This window comes from Panthera onca, chromosome C1, assembly GCF_046562875.1.
Source record: "Panthera onca isolate mPanOnc1 chromosome C1, mPanOnc1 haplotype 2, whole genome shotgun sequence".
Classification (NCBI taxonomy): domain Eukaryota; kingdom Metazoa; phylum Chordata; class Mammalia; order Carnivora; family Felidae; genus Panthera; species Panthera onca.
In genome coordinates, this window is record NC_138346.1 from 127,018,247 (window position 1) to 127,039,689 (window position 21,443).

A 21,443-nucleotide genomic window follows, 5' to 3' on the forward strand; every position below is an offset into this window, starting at 1 on the left:
AATGTCGTAAAGTAGCCCTGTGGAAAGTTGCAAGTGGCAAAGAACTGAGGCCTACCAAGAGGCATGTGAAAGATCTTGAAAGTACATCCTCTTCCAGTCCAGCCTTCAGATAAATGCAGCCCTGGCTGACATAGTGATTGTAGTCATGTGAGAGACCACGAATCAGACTCACTCAGCTAAGCTGCTCCCAGGTTCACCACTCACCAAAAAGAACGTGAGATAATGTGTCTATGTTCTCAGCCACTAAGTTTGGGAATAATTTGTTATGCAACAATTGATAACTTATCGACTGCTGGGAGGACATTCAGACTGAGTCACAAAAAATATATTTCAGATATAAGAAAAAGAATGTAATGATTGAGATCACAAGCTATTTTGTTTATTGAAGAGTTAAAATAGTACATTAACAAAACCTTATTTGATAGAGAAATAACACCAGAATTCTTATGAATGTGATTATCAGCTAAACCACCAGAGATACTGGTCCTGCTGAGTTCCTCCACAGCTATGTAAATCAAAGGCTGAGATTGGCTGAAGTCAGGATACAAATCACTAGACAGTTTCTTCTGGAAGGACAAAATGAATCAATAAGGCCCGTAATAAGGAAGTTGAAAGAAACCTTACCCTTTGGAGAAAGAGTACTCTGTCATTCCTGTAGCCAAGGCCCAGGCCCAGCCAAAAGGAAGCAGGGGGTTGTAACAGTGATCCAGTGAGTCTGGCCCCAGAACTCCCTTCAGTGTGTCTTTTGCTTGACTTTGGAGAGTGGACAGGGCATCATTTGGAGGCTAGAGAGTTATTTGACAATAAGAAGATGCAAAGATTCAAGTCCCAGACTCATCCTTTGATCTTGAACCATTAGTGCCAGAGGTCTCTTGGCCTCTCGTGTCTGAAAAATGGTCGGTATTAGTGTCACCACCTTGAGGGACATAGGTGCGTCTCCATGAGTGGGTGAATGATTGTTCTGGTGCTTGAGATGGGAAATGACTAGCAAACACATCTCTTCTCTGGTTATATGAGACAGGGACCAAAACAGGGAAGAGATGAGAGGGGGACAAAGACACCAGGCCAAGAGGTGACCATTTAGGGCTTCATGCTATAAATGACTTTGGATTTCCAGAGATGAAATAAGCCTCTCCAGCACAAGGCAGTAGCGTGTCACAACCCTAGGGCCTGGCTGGTTTTATCAATCTGGCAGTTCAAGGTCAGCGCAAAGGACATCCCCAACACCTGAGAAAAGAGTTGGGAAAATATCAGGTCTTCATAGGAGGAGCCATCTCTCCCATAACCCCTGGGATTAGCCCTAGAGAAAAACAAAGTATTCCTCACACTGGAACCACCCTTCCTGCCATCACTTCCAATTCCTTCTCCGTTCCCTTAGTTAGCTTTAGAAAGGCGCGGGAGATGATGGTGCAAAAACAGTAGAGGATAGAGTGTTGGGACATCTTTGTCTCCTTAAGAAGTCACTTGTATAGTCAAGTTCTGCACAAGTCAACGCTGTGCAGTGAGCCATCTCTACACATGCCCTGGGACTCCTTGGTTTCCAAGCAGAGAAAAACTGTTTCCCCCTGAGCTTCTTGATCGATATCTTAGTTATTCTGTGACACACCCAAAACGCTTGTATATAAAAATAGTAGAAATGTCACATAATAAAAAATTTGCCCCTGACTTACCATGCTAAGCAGAGAAACAAGGAGGAAATTGATTGTAACTTTTATCAACTCCTGCTTAGCATACAAGGCCAAATTTTCATATAGAATGTTTATCTATTGCAAGCTTTTCCATCCCAGCTGAGTGAATGACCAAAGTAGGGGTCTGCTTGATGACCTTTAATTTGACTATGAAGCAATCATATCTCTTAGGGATAAGTTGACCTGATAGATCGGGATATTTTCTGTATGCCTCAAATTGGTAATGACATCATTTGCTACGTGACTGGGGAAGCTCATATTTATTGAGCATGTACTATGTACCTGGTAGTGTTTTAAAACCTTACATGGCTTAAATAATTTAATCTTCACGATAGTCCTGTGGTTAAGTTCTTACCTGGATCACACATACACAGATAGTGATGATTCCAACATGCAGGAAATTGGAATGAAACCACTGTTTTGCTTTTGCATAGCAACCCTAGAAAAAAATCACAAGTACAAATGATAACACTATATTATTTGACTTTATCAGGAGGCTAATTTCAGAAGATAGTTTCTATTTTGCCTTATGCCAAGAGACTTAGACCATTTTTATTTTCTTTCTATGGTTGAAGAAACAGGCTTCAAGCAGCAAACATTAAACAGAACCCTTTCTGGTGTTGTTATCATTACAGTGACACCTGATGCAGAAGTCCTAGATCTTTGCACACTGAGTCAAAGTAGCTCCTGAGAGGCACCTCAGCAATAGGTATCCTTAGGTTTTTTTGAACTCTCACTGCTGACTTGAGATTACTAAAAGTGAATATAGCCCGTGGAATTCTAGGTTTGGTTGCATCTCAGCTTCTGCTGAAATGTAAATCTATCATGGCCCTACCAAGCTCCAGGGCAGCTCTCGTTGGTGAGTGTTTCAGTCTTTCTTCACAGACCTAAAAATGTCTGGAGATTTTCAAAAAATCCCAAGGGTGCATAACATGGGGTAACAGGAATTTAGGAACTTGATCTTGAGGGAATATGACCTTGGCTTCTTCTCTGGGCTTAATCTGGAGGTCCGAATTCAGTGGACCGGTTGTTTCAATAGTTCCGCCAACTATCTCTCTCCCCAACTCCTCACTCCTTCACTTATGATTCATTTCACCAAGGGGCTGGGTGATGCCTTTTCCAAGAAAGAAGAGCAGAGAAAGAGGAAGAAGGATAAGGTTTTCTAGCTCACCTTTACAAATTTCTCTTTCAACAATAAGACCTAATTTTTGCTCAAGAAAAATGTAGATCTACCACTGTCATCACATAAACCTTCCCCCCTCTAATGTAATAGTTTAGAGTAGCAAGATTTGTGATGGCCTTCCTAGTCTAAATGAGGCTGTTCCTTTTTTGTTTCTTTTGTCTAGTTGTCTGGACAACTTTTGTCTAGTTTGTTTAGTTACCTGGGTTGTCTCCCTGGCCTCTGTTTTGTCCAAGGTTCCCTGTTTCTGGCGGGGACGATTAAGCTCAGTATGACTGGAGTTTCTAAGACAATTGAAAGTTTAACCAAAGAGATTAATAACAGAAATATTGCTTAAAAAATTACCTGAACTTGTGGACCTTGGGGGCAAGATGCTGGTGGGTGACCGTTCCAATCACTTGTTCCATTGACACCACAACATTGCAGCTAAAAGCCAAACCCCCAAGAATGTGATGGTTAGAAAGTCAACAGAAAGAAAATTGAACCTTGGAGAGAAGGTGGGCCCTTCATATCTGACTCTAGCCAAAAATCCAGAATTACCTGGGCTACTATGGCTCCTGAGAACAAAATACTTTCAAATCCATCATACCATTTCCATCACATAAGGTTGCTTGAAGCAGACAGGGCATATTTAATTTACTCACATTTTACACATGAAAAATTAAACACACAGCGGATTTAGTCTGACATGGTTGAGTCTTCCTTACGTCTCAGTAGGACTTAGATAATAAGCCTACCTGAGAATGGGAAGGATGAGAGAATGTAGACAATTTTGTACCAATCAAACTGATTCCTGTGCTCTCCAGTTTGTGACTGTTAAACATTATTCTGACTTAGGGACTGTGGACCTTAAATTCTGAAACTTTCAAGAAAGGAAGGTCCTTCTAGCTCCCAGGGACTGAGGTTGGAAAATCAAATCTGGTTGAGCTGAGGAGGATTTCATCTACACTCACCAATGACTGGATGGAATCCCACATCTCCCTGGTGCTGTTGTCCGAGCGGTATTTCTGGATGCTGGTAGTCAGGCTCTCAGACACATACTTATTCAGCTGGGCGGGCACATCCCAGCAGAGGAGACATTATAAAAAGCAGGTGAGTTCAAGGAATAAGCAATTTCTAGTATAGGCTAATGGTTCCATTTGCTCCTCCCTTCCAAATGATCTCCTCAGAGCTAAGGGTGTGACAAGAGGGAGTATATATACAGGAAGATGGTGCGTGGTGGTGATCTCTTGCCCTTCCAGAACTCTAGTTTTTCAGAGGAAGAGGGACAACCAAAGCATGGGCTCTCTTAGGCATGGAGACAGACATTTTCTACTGCCAAACATGGAGAAAAGTAAGTAGGAGGAAGATAAGCTTGTTTTTATAGCTCTTCCTATTCATGCTTCAAAGCATGACTCAACGGCAATCTCCTTTAAGAATTTTTTTCCTCTCCCCAATTACAGTTGATTTTTCTTCTTCCATCCCTTTTCCACTTTGCTTCTACCTCTATTATAGGATTTATTTGGGGCCAACTTCTTCCCTACAGCCAGAAATACAACGAGTTGTGCTCTTTGTAGCTTACCTTCTGTTCATACACGAAGAGCAGGATGGCCAAGGTCACCTCCGCAAGGAGGATAATCAGCAGCAGGATAAAGAACTGAAGCAAAGCAGAGAGATGCTCACAGTGCTGATTCCCATTCTTCCCTCACTCCCACGCCACGCTGGAAACATCTAGGTGTGTCTTTGCACATGTGCAGAGGCTCCTGTTCCTGCCCGCTCAGACATTCATAAACCTTCTCTTGCTTTATGAGGGCTGTGTGTCATTTTTCTACAACTAGACCCCAAGTCTCTGGAGGGCAGATCAACTGTCTTGTAACTTTGTTCTCCCCTTCCCATTGTGCCTACCCAATTCCAGGCGCATAATACATATGCAATACTAGTTGTTGAATCAATGAAGCAATTTTGGCATCGGCTTTTTGAAAGCTGAACAAAAGACCAGCAAACTAACCTATGTGCCTTTGGAGTTTGGGGCCTGGTCCTTTCTGCAAGATCAGGGCTAGTTTGGGGTGGGGGCAGGTGATAGTGGAAGTTGAGAGGAGCCCTGTACAGATGGGGAGAAGAGGTATTCTAGTCACCCTCCTAACCCTTATTTATCTCCAACTGGAGAAGCTTGCTCCCTCTATGCTAATCACACACCACGGAAAACACATTTTCACTTCTTCCCTCTCCTTCACCTTTTTATCCCAACACTAATCTTGGCGGCTTTACCTTTTCCCTGTGTCTATCATCTCCCATCTTTTGCCATTAATCTGAGAGCTATCTGAGAACAGGGACTTCTTAATTCTATCTCTTGGCTCCAGTTTGAGTTGATTCATAAAGGAAAAGAGATTGACCAATGACTTAAGGAAGAACCGAGGCAACTGGGAACACTTACTTATGGACGGAATGGCACTGTTACAGCAAGCACTATTCTGGGTCTACTAGAGCAACAAGGAGACTTCCTTCAGAGAGCTTACAAACAAAACCTGAGTCCAAGGGTTCTCCTCAGGATACTTAACTGACAGGGAGCAACTGAAAGGTTCTAGCATCTCTCATGTTAGATCACAATGGCTGCCACCTAGGCCTTCACCTAAGCTGAGTCATCACACTCTAGTGTGCCTTGTGCAGATCTGAGATAGAGAAGCATTTTCTGCCTCCTTTTAGGAAGGCCACAGTACTCAGAAGAATCTAGAGAGTAGATTTTCCACCACTTAGTGACTCTGACTCAGATCCTCAAAATACGTACCAATGTGAAGAGCACTTAGGCAGGTGGATGACACTCGATTTCAACCAGACATGAAGAAATAAAATGCCATAAAGGCAAATTATGATGCGGGTCATTAGTAACATTGTAAAATGAATCCCAAGGAGGATAGCAATGTCCTCTGCCACCCATCCCTGGGATCCCAGTCAGAAACAAAATACTAGTGGTCTAGACAGACTCAGATGGTCTAAAGTGCCAATCTTATGTTCCTATGATTTCCCTGTGACCATAGATTAGCCACCAAGAAATATCTTGCCTGGGGCTTAGGGCATCACGTCCCTCTACCTAGGGTACCACATCTGCTGCAAAGGACTCACCGACATAAGCAGGCACTTGTTCTCCTTGATGGAGCCCATGCATCCCAGGAAGGCAACCACCATGATAATGGAGCCCACGATGACAAGCACATTGCCCAGTGGGAGGAAGGGGAGCAACCAGAGGTTGTTGTGGATCAAGAGATAGATCCCAAAGCCCAAAATGCAGCAGCCACAAAACTGAAAGAAAGAATTCCGCAACACTCTTGAATATCTGCTCACATTCTCACTTCAAATTAGAATCAGCTCTTTCCATTGGTTCTATTTTTTTTTTAATTTTTTTTTAACGTTTATTTATTTTTGAGACAGAGAGAGACAGAGCATGAACGGGGGAAGGGCAGAGAGAGAGGGAGACACAGAATCAGAAGCAGGCTCCAGGCTCTGAGCCATCAGCCCAGAGCCTGACATGGGGCTCGAACTCACAGACTGCGAGATCGTGACCTGAGCTGAAGTCATACGCTCAACCGACTGAGCCACCCAGGCGCCCCTCCATTGCTTCTATTGAGACTGTCATGAGCAACCTCTTTCTCCAGCTTTCCCCATGCATCCAGAAAAGAGGTGACCCTAGCTTCTACCCGTGATGTCCTACTCATGCTTCATCCCACCCATATCAGATAGCAGGGGAAGCTCCTTCCTGTGAGTAATACAGTATCTTCGTGCTTCAGATCCCCCACTCCTCATTCCCACAACGGCTTACACGTGGTCTTCCCTTTGGAAACCACAACCGTTAGAGGGGAGGCCCTGGGTGAGAAGTTTATCTTGCTAGGCAGAAAGCTAGAGAAGCCAAACTTTTAAGAATCTTCTCATAGACACTTGAGTACAAACCGATTCTATATTTGAAGTTCAATTGCTGGATTTGGTACAGTGAAACTTTCCCGAGAAAGGGGACTTCCTTTTCAATCAGCTATTTGTCTAAGGGATTGGGGCGAGGGGAGAGCAAGAAAAAGAGTCATTTATACACAGAACGTAGAGTGTCAGGTTTCTCACCCGTAGATGTCAGCAGTGAGCAGTAGTCGCCTAAAGTCCCCAGAGAGAAACAGCCCGCCTATAAATAACTGCACTGGTACTTTTCAATTGTATAAGCATATCCTATGGCAGGATGGGAAAAGGGGAGGAAATTATTACTCCCTTGTTCTAAGCTGGTTATGTCATTCCAACACGCATCGGTTGCTCTTCGTAGCAGACTCTTCAGTAGAGGACAGAGAAATAGAGTGTAGCCGGGAGGAGGTGAGCTCAGTCATGCTCGGAAGAAACACACTTACCCAAAAGAGCAAGTTGAAGAAAAACAGAACGTACTTCAGCAATTTCAAGCCACTCATGCCCATGCTGGGATATTCTTGCCCTAAAAAGTGAAAGAAAAGAGGAGGTAAGTGACCTGGCACCAGAGAAGAGAGGACACAAATGTTCAGGGTTTAAAATCTCCAGCATCACCATGGGTTTGAGCTGCGACTCTCCTCTGGGAAGTTTCCCCAAACTCCCGGATCTCTCGATCTCTGCATTGAGGTACCAATCGGTTTATCTTGGACACTCACTTTGGCTCCAATTCTGCAAGCCAAGAATGCTTACCGCTGAATTAGATGCTGTAGAAGAAACCCATGGAGCTGCTCTCAGAGGAGAGTGAGTCACAGTGACACCCCTAGGCCAATTCTCAGAGACTAGAGCTTGGGCACTCGCTCAAGAAGGTGACCAGGGTTCAGGCATTAATCAGCTGATTCATCAGCTGTGGAGAAGGTCAGTGACTTGATCAGCCTGTTCCTTAAATGCCCTGAGATGCATGTACATACCACATGTGGTCTATAAACCTCTCCACATGAAAATGGGGGGGGGGGGGGAAACCTATATCTGATTCATTCTTTTATTGAAGCAACGTTTATGATGTTTTCTGTCCTAGATATAGTGAGAGATATAACCATGACTCTCCAGTACCTACCCTCCAGAAGATGTGAATCTTACAGCAGAGGTAAAACTGGCTAACCAATACCCAATGGAGGAATGAAAAGGGATAGAAATTGGAGCTTGATTTTTTTAAAAATATAATTTCATTTCCCAGCAAGGACATTAATGTGCAAAGCCTCATCCTCAGTTCTAGAGATCTGGATACACAGTTGTGAATTTTCTGTCAGACACAATTAGTTTCCCTAGAGTAACTCATATTTTAAAACTGCACATAAGACTGATCCATAAGGCAGAATGTCAATTTATTGGTTTTTTCCCATTAGAACTATGCCTTTTCTAGTATATAGATTGCGTGTATAATCCATTGCTTCTACCCTCTTAACAGCAGCCAGAAATCAGATGGTCTTGAGGGATAGGTCAGTAAGTGAAACCCATGATTATTTAGTCTTAAAGGAACTCTCTGGGAAGGGAGAAATGGAAATATACTATTATAAGGTTCTCATGTGTGTTGTGGTAATGTCACTTGAGGAAAGACTGTGGTGAGTTAGAGATGTAAAGTATAAACCATAAGGCAACCTCTAAAATAACAAAACAAAGAATTGTAATTAATAAGCAAGCAAGGGAAATAAAAAATTATTTTAAACTACTAGATTAATTGAAAGAAACCTAAAAAGAGGAAAAAGGAAACTGCTGTGGTCTGAATGTCTGTGTCCCCACAACATCCACATGTTGAAATCTTAATGCCCAATGTGATAGTGTTAGGAGGTGGAGCCTTTGGGAGGTAGTTAGGTCATGAGAGTAGAACCCTCCTGAATGGGATTAGAGCTCTTCTAAAAGAGACCCCAGAGTGCTTGCTAGCTCCTTCCACCTTGTGAGGACACAACAAAAGGTCTGCAACTCAAGAGTGGCCTCGCCTGACCATGTTAGCATCCTGATCTCAGACTTCCAGGGTTCAAAACTGTGAGAAGTAAATTTCTGTGGTTTGTAAATTACTCTGTCTGTAGTAGTGTGTTATAGCAACCTGCACAGACTAAAAGAAAAACAAAGAACAGATGGGGAAAATAGAAAGCAAATATTCTCAACTCTAGCCATATTAATAGCACAGTAAATGAAATGCTCTAAATATTCCAGGTATGACACAAGATAGCCAATTGGATTAAAGAACATTTAGTAATGAATTATCAGCAAGAGAAGTTAAGAAAACAATCTCATTTAAAATTTCATCAAAAAGAATAAAATGCTGGGGTGCCTGGGTGGCTCAGTCGGTTGAGTGTCCAACTTCCGCTCAGGTCATGATTTCACAGTTCATGGGTTCGAGCCCCACATCAGGCTCTGTGCTGACAGCTCAGAGCCTGGAGCCTGCTTTGGATTGTGTGTCTCCCTCTCTCTCTCTGCCCCTTCCCTGCTTGCACTCTCTCTCTCTCTCTCTCTCTTAAAAAATAAACATTAAAATAAAATAAAATAAAATAAAATGAATAAAATGCTTAGGAATAAGTTTAACCAAAGTGGTAAGAGATCCTGGACACTGAAAACAACAAGAAACTGATGAAAGAAATGTAAGAAGACACAAATAAATGGAAATATATTCTATGCTCTTGGATTGGAAGAATTAATATTGTTCAAATGTCCATACCACCCAGAGTAATCCATGGATTAAATGCAATCCCTATAAAAATTTCAATGGCATTTTTCTCAGATACAAAATAAACAATTCTAAAATTTTTGTGGAACCACAGAAGACCCTGAATAGCCAAAGAAATCTTGAGAAAGAAAAACAAAACTAGAAGCATTATATGTTTTAATTTCAAAATCTATTACAAAGCTATAGTAATTAAAACAGTATGATGTTGGCATAAAAAACAAACACATAAATCAATGGAACAGAATATAAAGCCCAGAAATAAACCCACGCATATGTGGTTAATTTATTTACAGCAAAGGAGCCAAGCACATACAATGGGAAAAGGCAGTCTCTTCAATAAATTGTGTTTGGAAACCTGGACAGCCACATTGCGAATGAATTGAACTGGACCCCTATCTTCCACCAATCACAAAAATAAAATAAAAATGGCATAAAGACTTGAATGTAAGACTTGGAACCACAAAACTCCTAGGAGAAAACATAAAAGGAAAGCTCCTTGACATTTAGTTTTGGCAAGGATTTTTCAGATATGACACCAGAAACAAAGGCAACAAATGCAAAAATAAGCAAATGGTCTGTATCAATCTAAAAAGCTTCTGCACAGTAAAAGAAACCATCAACAAAATGAACAGACAACCTACTTAATGGGAAATAATATTTGCATCATATATCTGGGAAGAGGTTAATATTCACAATATATAAAGAACTCCTACAACTGAATAGCAATAAACAAAAAGTAAAATCTGATTTTAAAATGAGGAGAAGGGGGTGCCTGGCTGGCTCAGTTGGTTAAGCATCTGACTTTAGATTTTGGCTCAGGTCATGATCTCACAATTTGTGAATTCAAGCCTGCCTCAGGCTCCATGCTGACAATGCAGGGCCTGCTTGGGATTCTCTCTCTCCCCCTCTCTCCTTGCTCCTTCCCCACTCTCTCTTTCTTTCTCTCTCTCTCACAGTAAATAAATAAATTTTTTTTAACAAATGGGCAGAGCAAGTGAATGGACATTTTTCTAAAAAAAACACACAGATGGACAACAGGTACAGAAAAAGATGCTCAACATCTAACCATCGGGTTGGGAAATGCAATTCAAAACTGCAATGAGGTATCACCTCATACCTGTTAGAATGGCTATCATCAAAAAAATAAGAGATAACAAGTAGTGAGAGGACATGGAGAAAGACAACCCTCGTTGCACTGTTGGTGGGACTGTAAATTGGTTACAGCCACTATGGAAAACAGTATGGAAGTTTCTAAAAAAAATAAAAAAAATTAAAAATAGAACTACCCTACGATCCAGCAATCCCGCTTCTGGGTATATATCCAAAGGAGAGGAAATCACGGTCTCAAATATCTGCAGCCCCATGTATATTGTAACATTATTGACAATAGCCAAGACAGGAAAACAACCTAGGTCCAAACTTCAATAAAGAAAATGTGGTATAAATATACAAAAGAACATTGTTCAGCCATGAGAAAGAAGAAAATCCTCCCATTTGTGACAACATATTCTCAAAACTCAGAAGACAAAGAGTCCCATTTAAAAATGGACAGGGCGCCTGGGCAGCTCAGTCAGTTAAGCATCCAACTCTTGATTTCGGCTTGGGTCATGATCTCACGGTTGTGAGATCTGAGACTGAGCCCCATGTTGGGCTCCCCACTCAGTGTGGAGCCTGCTTGGGATTCTCTCTCTCCCTCTTCTCTGCCCCTCCCCCTGCTTGCACGCGTGCTCTCTCTCAAAATAAACATTTTTTAAGAATAAAAAAATAAAAACATAAAAATGGACAGAAGTTATGAACAGATAGTTCACCAAAGAAGACACATGGATGGAGAATATGTTCATGAAAAAGTACTCTACTTCATTAATCATTAGGGAAATGTAAATTGGGGAAATGAGATACCCGTACCTCCTAGAGCGGCTAAAATTAAAACAAAAACAAACAAACAACAACAACAAAAACCAAAGACAAAAAACTGACCATACCAGGGACTGATAAGGCTATGGTTTTGGTGAAAATGTAAAATGGTATATCCACTTTGAAAAACATTTTGCCAGTTTTGTGAAAAGCTAAACATACACTTATCATATGATTCAGCCACACCACTCCAAAGAATTTACCAAGAGAACAAAAAGCATATGGTCATACAGACTTATCCAAGAATGTTCACTGCAGCTTTATCTGTAATAGCCCCAAACTGGAAACAACCCAAGGTCCATCAACAGATGAATAGAAAAACAAGTTGATATAGCTATGAAATGGTGCACCACTCTGGAGAAAATAAAAAGTCAACTGTTGATACACAACACAGCGCTGATGAATCTCCAAATAATTATGGTGGATGAACAAAGACAGAAAGAAGATCCATACTGTATGATTCCAGTTCTATACCATTCTGGAAATGAAAACTGATATATAGGAACAGAAAGCAAGCAGATCAGTCATTGGGGACGGACATAGAGGAAAGTGATGGTAGTGGCAGTGTTAGATAAATGAAAGGAGAATAGAGACAGGCAGGAGAAAGGGATTGCAAAAGACCACAAATAATCTTTTGGAAGTGATGAATATGTTACCTTGACTGTTGTGACAGTTTTAGGCATGTACGCATTCGTCAAAAGGCCCTTCCTAATTTGTTCCTGTCCATTTCTCCAAACTTATGGCAACATCTCCTGTCTAGAGAGCAACACTGAGTGCTTGTTTTAATGGCTCCTTCTTTACCTGTGCCCTTTGCTGGAATTTGTCCCTTTCTCTCCCTCTGACCCCTTACTTTGGTTAGCCACTATTCATCCTGACACTCGGCTCCAGTGTCACTCTTCCAGGAAGCCCTCTCTCCTTGTGTCTACCTCTCCACACCCCAGCCGACTCCCCACAAGGAGTGCCTGTAATACCTACACATCTCCATTATTGCCCTAGCCACTTTGTCTTATAATTATCTCTTTCCTCTCTGGAATGTGAGCTCCTTGAGGGTAGGAACTAGTTTATTCATCTTTGAATCCTCGAGATCTTACACAGTCCCCTGATCACACTAAAAAAAAGTGCGATTCTTCAATAAACCTTTGTCCATTAACCCCAAATAAGCTGATGGAGTGCAATAAACGTGACACGGCAGCATCCGAAGCCTTGGGCTTGAGATTTATGCACCAAGAAGCTAAACTTTTGGACGTGGGCCAATAACTTACACAGAAGGTTGGGCCAGATGCCTCCTAAGGTCACCGCTTCCCTAACATCCGGGGATTCTGTGAGACCTGCTTCAGGCCCCCGTAATTGAAGTGTCCACAGAGCACCAACTAATGAGGCAGCCAGAGACCTGCAAATGGCCCTCCTGATTCTTCCCTTCGACAGGAAGAAAAACCTCTTGTTTCTCTTTCCATGATTTTCCACTTGCTGAGACTCCCACCAGTTGAAGGAGAAAAGCTGCCTATTTGGTGGAGATGGTCACTACTTTCACCACACGCAGTGATGGCCCCACTTTTTGTATTAACCCAGATAGAACAGCACTCTGCTCCCCCACCCCCCCACCCCGCTTTCTTCCTTGTGACTGTGCCAGTTATCAGCTCCTGCCCCTTCCGACCCCACTGTCTGGAAGAACTGATATCTCTCTGCAGTCAGAATCTGCTGCCCAGCCCCATGACTCATGGTTCAGTGAAGAAAGTCCCTGACATCAGCTTCCAGGAAACTCCTGTGATGAAACTGCAGTTAGCTGTGGCCATCTCCCACGGCCCGCTGTGTAGGCCAGGGATGAAGCTCACTTTTTAGTTTCTGCCAAGCAATGATCTTGGGCTAGTAAACCATCGTGTGCATTCCTAGTTCTATCCCTCCCCCCTTTTTAAACCCATACTTGCGGGGTCATCAAATCTAGTCTTGAAGCAGTCAAGCTTAGGAATGGCTAAGGTTGGGGGGCACCTGTGTGGCTCAGTCAGTTAAGCGTTCGTCTCTTGGTTTTGGCTCAGGTCGTGATCTCTTGGTTTGTAAGTTTGAGCCCCACCTCGGGCTCTGTGCTGACAGCGTGGAGCCTGCTTGGGATTCTCTCTCTCCCTCTGTCTCTGCTCCTCCCCTGCTCTTGTGTACTCTCTCTCTCTCTCTCTGTCTCAAAAATAAATAAATAAATGAGTAAACAAACAAACTTAAAAAACAAAGAAGTGGCTAAAAACAAACTTAAAAAACAAAAAAGTGGCTAAGGTTGGGACAGAAGCTTCAAGAAGCTATCAATTCAATATAGCCTTATGTGATCCAGTCTTGGAACCACAGTAAGATAGCTTCGGTGTTATGCAGACTGTTATATTTATGAGATGTTAATAAGTGTTCCCCAAACAAAATCAAGCAAACAAAACCATAGGGACTGAAAGGAATCCATGGTCAAATAATTTTGGAAGTAAACAGGATTAAATAAAAATAAAAGAAAAAGCAATAAATAGTTCTTTTAATGAACGACTTCTGAGCAACTTGTCATACATTAATGTACATTGTTACCACACACCTGTTCTTACAAGATTACTTATAATAACTCAAAGGACATAGTGTTCCATGGAACACAGTTTGATAAACACTAGTTAATGGAATCAGATGGACCTCGTTTTGAATTCTGGTAGTGCTGCATGCCAGCAATGTGGCCTGGGGTAAGCTGTGTAACCTCTCTTTCACAACCGTCTCATCTTTAAAATAGTGATATTCACATACGGTTCACAGGGTGTTCAGGGGGTTAGATGAGATAACATTTCCTGGATGGCTCAGCATCAGAGTGCTTGGTTCAGTGAACACTGACTAAAAGATCGTTTATTTATTTATTTTTTGAGTGAAAATGTGTTTTATTTCTCTTTTTTGTGTATTTTATTGTATTTATATTAAATATAATTTATTGTCAAATTGGTTTCCATACAACACCAAGTGCTCATCCCAACAGGTGCCTTCCTCAATGCCCATCATCCACTTTCCTTTCTCCTCCAACCCCATCATTCCTCAGTTTGTTCTCAGTATTTAAGAGTCTGTATGGTTTGCCTCCTTCCCCCTCTGTAACTCCCCCACCCCCAACCACTTTCCTTCCCCCTGGTCTTCAGTTAAGTTTCTCAGGATCCACATATGAGTGAAAGCATATGGTATCTGTCTTTCTCTGCCTGACTTATTTCACTTAGTGTAACACTCTCCAGTTCCATCCACGTTGCTACAAATGGCCAGATTTCATTCTTTCTCATTGCCAAGTAGTATTCCATTGACTATATAAACCACATCTCCTTTATCCATTCGTCAGCTGATAGACATTTAAGCTCTTTACATAATTTGGCTGTTATTGAAAGTGCTGCTATAAACATTGGGGTACAAGTGCCCCTATGCATAAAAGATCAAGTTTAGAGCTTCCCTACCAGTCCATTCCTAAGGGCAACCCCAGGCTTCCTGCTAGATTTTCAGGAATAAAATACATCAGGGACCAGAAGGCCTTTAATAATCCTTTGCTTGATTCATTTTTGGGTAAACACTTAAAAAAAAATCTTTGTTCACCCTCTGCAAAAAAATTCAAACAATAAAGAAAGTACAAGTGTAAAGCATAAAAATCTTCTGAAACCCTATATCCAAAGATAACCACAACTGACATTTTTGGTGAACACCTTCCTAGACATTTTTCTCTATGTGGATCTATTTGACAATTTACACAGAAGGACAAGATATTCATCAAGGTGACTGTTGGCTTCCTATCCCTTTCTACACAGAGACTGTAGAGGTTTGTGGAAAGTGGGGCCTTGATTCACACAAGATTTTTCTAAATAGAAAGAAAATCTGTTCTCGAAGAGGGCCCCCGAGTTCAGGCCAAAATAAATTTAAATAGATGATGGAGTTCACTGAACCCTGTACAATGCCAAGTTCTTCACAAATAAATCTTATTTACTGGTGCAAGGTCACCCAGCTAATGAACAGCAAACATAGGGCACAAGGCAAGGTCTCGCAGCCTCCTAGCCCACCTTCTGCTGCTGCCCCAGGCTCCATGTTGTGTCTCTCACTTCCCAATCCAACTCACAGCCCTGCAGTGTGAGGAGCCCCAGGAGGACTCCTTCCATCCTTCAGCGTGAACCCCTGTGAGCAGTGGCTGCGGAGGAATGGGGGTTCTGCAAGTATGTCTCTTTGAGGAAGTAATAAGCAATTGCAGGGGGAGAGGTGATACTCAAATAAAACCACACCAAACCATCCACGTTGATGCATTAGTTTCCCCTCATTTCTCCGTCACTTTGTCCAAGGAATGTGTTTGTCATCTTAGTTCTCCCCAAAATTGTGGTCTGGTGAAAACTTTTTCCTTTTCAAAGCTGCGATCAGGGAGAGAAATTAGTGATCTGTAGAAGAGAGAAAGAAGGAAGAAGCGAAGAGGAGGGAAAAAATGAGGAAAGACAAATCCAGATGATCTTGGAGGCTCATTTCTTAGAGGTTGTGTTTCCCTTTGCTAAAAGTATGTGGAGGTTTCCTGTGAAGGGTCCCTGTCCTAGAGACCCATCTATGGTGCATTCAGGCAAGCTATGTCCAAAGCAAGCAAGTTTCTCTGTAGGATAATAAAAGCTGCTTATGTGGTATTCCCATCAAAAGTTTGAATAACCTGAATCCAGTAATGAAGAAACAGGAGACAAATATAAAATATAGAGACATTCTATAAAATAGCTTCAAGAATATCAATGTCATGAAATACAAGGAAAGACTCAGAAATTGTTCCAAGCAGAAGGAGACTGAAGAAACAGGACAGTTAAAAGCAATGTGTGATCAGAGATTTCCAGTCTCCATAAAGATACTAATGAGATACTAATTCAGATGCAATCTGAATAAAATCTATAGATTGTTAACAGTATTGCATCAGTGTAAATTGCCTATTTTGATGAATATAAAGTGGTTATGTAAGAAAATGCTTTTGTTTGTAGAAAATACACAGTAAAGTACTCTGTGGGAAAGGATATTAGGCCAGCAATTACCCCCAAAGAGAAAGTCAAGGAAGGATAAAGAAAATGTGATAAAAGGTTACTATTTGGGAAATCTAGGGGAAGGGGGATTCAGAAATTCTTGGTAGTGTTTTTGCAAGTTTTCTTTAAGTCTGAATTTAAAGAGACAGAGAAGGAGTGGAATATGAGTAAATAATCTAAGGAATTCTGATCTTTAAGTCATTACATCACATAATTCCCTAATGGTATAAATACTGAGATTCCACAGGAGCTGTTTTTAGAAGAACAAACCACGGGATGATTCTTTAGAGCCTCTGTTTGCTCCTGATATAGATTATTAAGCCATGAGTCCAAATTTAAAAGACATGAGGTATCAAAATAATTTCCCACCCCCATTCCTCAATCCAGTTCTCCTGAAATATAAAATGTCAAACAAAACTTTGACAAATTAAATATATTTTAAATATTTGATTTGTTAGCATCTTGATGTCAGATCAACTGGATTTATAATTAAGTCATGTTCTTTATGTTTGCTCATGTTAAAGTGTACTGGAGATTTCTTTATGTTTATGAGAAAGTTTATAAGGAAAGAGAGTATAGTGTAATGAGGAGGAAGGAGCATCCCATTGAGAATCAGGAATTACTATTTAATTGTACGATTTTGGACAAGTTTCACCCTACCTGGAAAATAACCAGTTTAGAATGTTACAAGAATAGCTAACATTTCCTGGGCTCTCACTATGAGTTGAACACTTTATTCGAACTTCAATAACCTCTAAATTCCACTGAAGTAACAACATTCTAACACTTGGAAAACAGTGCTCTATTTGGAATGATGACAGCTCTTGGCCATAGTTATGAGGTACTGATGTTACTGCTTGGGTAGGAAGCCTCCTGTGTGCTTGTGACGTGGGGACTGAATAGAGGACTTGCCTCTGTACCCCAACACAGAGGTCTGAACGCTCACCCAATGGCTTTGGAAATGGCTCCCTTCTTCTCAAAGAAGAAAGCTGTGTCCAGACAGCTTTCCCACAGTCACACTCCAGCTGCAATCCTTGCCTCCTCTGGCCCAGCAGCCACCCTGGAGGCCTACTGTGTGTAGCAGTCTTCTCTCTCTGTTTCTTTGCTTCAGGATTTTGTACCTGCAGGGGCTCTTGGGGCCCGGAGCTTCCTGAGTGCAGATACCCAGTCTGTGGGCCCGGGGTGATCTGCACACACTGGGTACTCAGTACAGGAAGTGCTGGGGGAGGACTAATATAAGAACACAAACCAAACCACTGTAACTAAATCAACATAGCGTTTCCTGGAACAGAAGCCAAGAGAGAGAGAGAGAGAGAGAGAGAGGCCATAACCTCGAAAAAAGCTCCTAGCTTCACCCTAATCTGGGGGAAATCGAGATTGAGGAGTAAAAAATCTGCCCCTTCACCCTCATTTCAGGCCACATCCTATCAATACTGACATCTCAGCGTACCCCTAGACCTACTACCCGCCCAGTTGTTTGGTCTTGCTTCTCACTTGCAGGTTCAAGGGTTCTAGATCCAAGGCAGAGAGGGAGATTTCCACTTCCTGTGCTCCTGCAGCCATGGCTTGCACTACAGCCTGACTTGCTTACTCTCATTTCAAATATGTCTGGGGGGTGGGAGGGTCACACTTCTTTAAGTGTGCATATACTGTGCCCTACCTGGAACGCTGTTTACCCCCAGTCTCCATAGCAAAGTCATACTTCTTTGAAAACGACCCAGAGCAGTCACTTCCTTCCCAAGGCACACTCCAACATGCCTACCACATTTTGTGCACTTACCCTCCATTATAGAAAAGATCACATTGTGCTGTATTTGTGTGTGGTCGTGTCTGTGCTCCATAACAGAATCTACAAATGCTTTGAGATTGATAAGCACCAGCTTTCCCTGTCTCCAGCACTTAGCACAACGCTTAGCTGTTCTTATGCTGTGGGCTGGGACTAAGGAAGGGGAACAGGTTTCAGATCTGGTGTCTGAAGCCCTCTGGGTGGTCAGAGGTCAACCAGAGGACACCAGGAATCAAAGACCAATGGAGCTTGATCTTGCCGGTTTGTGCCGGTCAATTACCAAAGGAGAAGTGGCTTAGCAGCCGCAAGTGCACAGGGATGGGCTTTGAATCATTCCCTGTGGGCATAAAGGCGCCCAATCCTTTCATTTAAAGGCTAAGTACTCTTAATTGGCTCACAGGGAAAACAACACAGGAAATCATGCTTCGCTCAGTCTCTGCTCCAAACCAACCGCAATTTCAAAACAGTGCAGATTCTGGTGGAGACTGAGAAGTAAAACTTCTTTGTTCAGCCAGCAGCTACGACTCTGCCTTTGCTCAGTGGTCTTTCCACAGCACTTACACATCTGATATCATACACATACACATACACATCTGATAACATACACATCTGATATCTCTTATCTTCCACAGGAGTTCCTAAAGGGCAGGACTATTTTCAGGACCAATCTCTACCTTGCTACTCTGCCTCCCCACCAGTATCTTCCAGAGCACAGTGCCTGGCTCCAGGAGGCACTGAACATATGATTATTAAATGAATTCATTAAGAAGTCTGGTCTTGGGTGCGTCAGTCAGTAGAGCATGCGACTCTTGATCTCGAGGTTGTAAGTTCGAGCCCCACGCTGGGTGTAGAGATTACTTAAAACAAAATCTTAAACAAATAAAATAAAAATTTTTAAATTTGTGGCTCAGTGGCCCCTGAGGTGCTTTGGGAATCTAAAGCCCTCGGTGGCATTGCTATCCCTCATTGTTAGGTGGGTGGGTATGGTCCTTGAGGACTTTTCTGTCTCCTCCCGGGTATGATCAGTTGAGATTCTTATGGGTCTTGGAAGGAGAAAGCTCTGATATTCAGTGTTTCCTGTGGTCACCTGACATCCAGTAACTATTATGGTGGTCACAGACCACCAGAACCAAAGCTTGGCCATGACTTTCCGAGTCCAGGAGGCCACAGTCATTCGTTACATGGCGTGAATTAGAAATGGTTACAATATCAAGTTTTGTTGGTTGATGCATGTCATATTATGTTTATCAATATTTACATTTTGTATACTGAATGTATACATTTGGCAGGGTTTGGCAGAACCCTGAGGATCACAATGTTCTTTCTGCTATTTGAAAACAATCAATCTAAGCATCTCTTAGGCACATTCAGTTTTTACCTCTTGATATACAGGCAGTGGGCATTCTCTGTGTTCCTGACTCTGAGCTGGGTGTTGTCATTTGTAGCTGTCCTTCTATTTAGTGGCTCTGAGGAATCACAGTGAGATTCATAAAAATTTGTAAAATTAAGAACTGCCATCTTCCGGCTGCCTTTCTTAAGGCTCTGGCTGTTGGCTCTCTCCTCACCTTAAAATCACAAGATCGGTCTTCTAAGAGACCTGAACATGTATGAAATCTCCACAATTTCATGTCACACAGAGGGCTCCAGACATCAGAAATGACTACACACAAAAATTCAAGTTCTGAAGCAACTTAAGCATATAAACGCCCTGACCCAAAGAGGTATCAGATAATGTGAACCAATTAATTGAAAAGTCTTTCTGGCCTGCTTGCCTTTTGAGGGGTGCTAGGATCTTGGTCTTTCTACCTTCATGCACTAAATATCTGTGAAATAGAAGTTGCAGGAGGTTTTAGGCTTACTAGAGAGATCTACGGAGACTCCTAAGAAGATACCTTATCCCACACAATATGGTTCAGGTCTTTGCTCTCAAGTCCAATGAAAATATCACCAATCTTACCTTTTGCAGGCACTTTCGCTCAGTTCTTCAGGCAGGATTGGTGATTACACTTGAAATGGCCACGACAAGGCTGGTAACATGGACGTCCGGGGCTATTTGTGTAAAAGGAGAAGTGAATGGAAAATAAATGTGCTCATGCTGTGACGACAGGAAGCCCAGTTGAAGAGAGGAGGAAGTGAGGCTCTGCCCACCTTCTTGAGCCTCAGAGGTACAGAGATACTCCTTCCCCCGTGGCCTGTTAAACACCTACTCCCACAACCCACACAAATAACTAAACTTGTTTCTATGAAACCCATGAAAAGTCAAAGATCGAGCTGGTCCAGGCACTAATTGGTGAGCACTTGTGGGTTCTAGGGTGATTTGGGCATTGATTTTTGTCTAGAAAAACTCAGTGCTTCTCAATCGAGGTGGCATCTCAGAATTACTTGTGGATCTGCTCAAGAATAAGTATGCCTGGCTCTCCATTTGGTAGACTGAGACTGGAGTAGAACCCAAGAATAATTATTTTTAAAAGTTCTCTAGGACTGAGACAGGAATGTGTCTTAAGGCCCTTGGCCTTCTCCCCACCCTCTCTCCAGCTGCCTTCCAGAAGATCTCTCATCTCCTGTTGAATTGGGCTGTCGTTTCCAGACTTCTGTGTCTCAGAAGTTGGATTTTCCTTGTATAAGGTTATTGTCAAAGGTAAACCCCAAGACACAATCCAAAGGACACTGGTAGAAATGATTTGGTTAGTAAAGGGAGCCACAGATTTAGGACCCAAAGCTCTGGGTTTCAATTCCAGCTTTATCTCTTCCAACTCTGTGGTACAACCTCAGCCTCTCCCCTTCAGTTTATTCATGGTAACATCTAATAATAATCCTTCTAGATATTTACTGTTATATCCCCACTAACAGATGAGAAAACAGAGGTTCAAAAAGTTTAGATATTCGGTTCAAGATTATACAACTAAGAAACACAAGAATTGGATGTTCTTTAACCTCCATGTATTTGTGGTCTTTCCAAATTCTTTCTTGTGGTTGACTTCAAGTTTCATAGCACTGTGATCTGAAAATATGCATGGTATATCCTGATCTTCATGCACTTGTTGAGGGCTGATTTGTGACCCAATATGTGATCTATTCTGGAGAATGTGCCATGTGCCCCCAGGAAGAACATGTATTCTGCTGCTTTAGGATGAGATGTTCTGAATATATTTGTTAAGTCAGTCTGGTCCAGTGTGTCATTTGAAGCCACTGTTTCCTTGTTGATTTTCTGCTTAGATGATCTATCCAT

The 21,443-nt window shown here is 42.1% G+C and overlaps 1 protein-coding gene across 1 annotated transcript; it reads right to left on the bottom strand.

Annotated features, from left to right (window-relative positions):
- Positions 1-357: 357 nt before the first annotated feature.
- CD53 (CD53 molecule) lies at positions 358-20,303 on the bottom strand. Its single transcript, XM_060622273.3, has 8 exons — positions 20,172-20,303; positions 7,227-7,306; positions 5,968-6,144; positions 4,430-4,504; positions 3,822-3,917; positions 3,214-3,294; positions 2,044-2,127; positions 358-1,227 (listed from the first exon to the last, which is right to left on the bottom strand). The coding sequence occupies exons 2-8, from the start codon at positions 7,287-7,289 to the stop codon at positions 1,156-1,158; spliced, it is 648 nt and encodes a 215-aa protein (XP_060478256.1). The 5' UTR covers positions 7,290-7,306; positions 20,172-20,303; the 3' UTR covers positions 358-1,155.
- Positions 20,304-21,443: the final 1,140 nt, after the last annotated feature.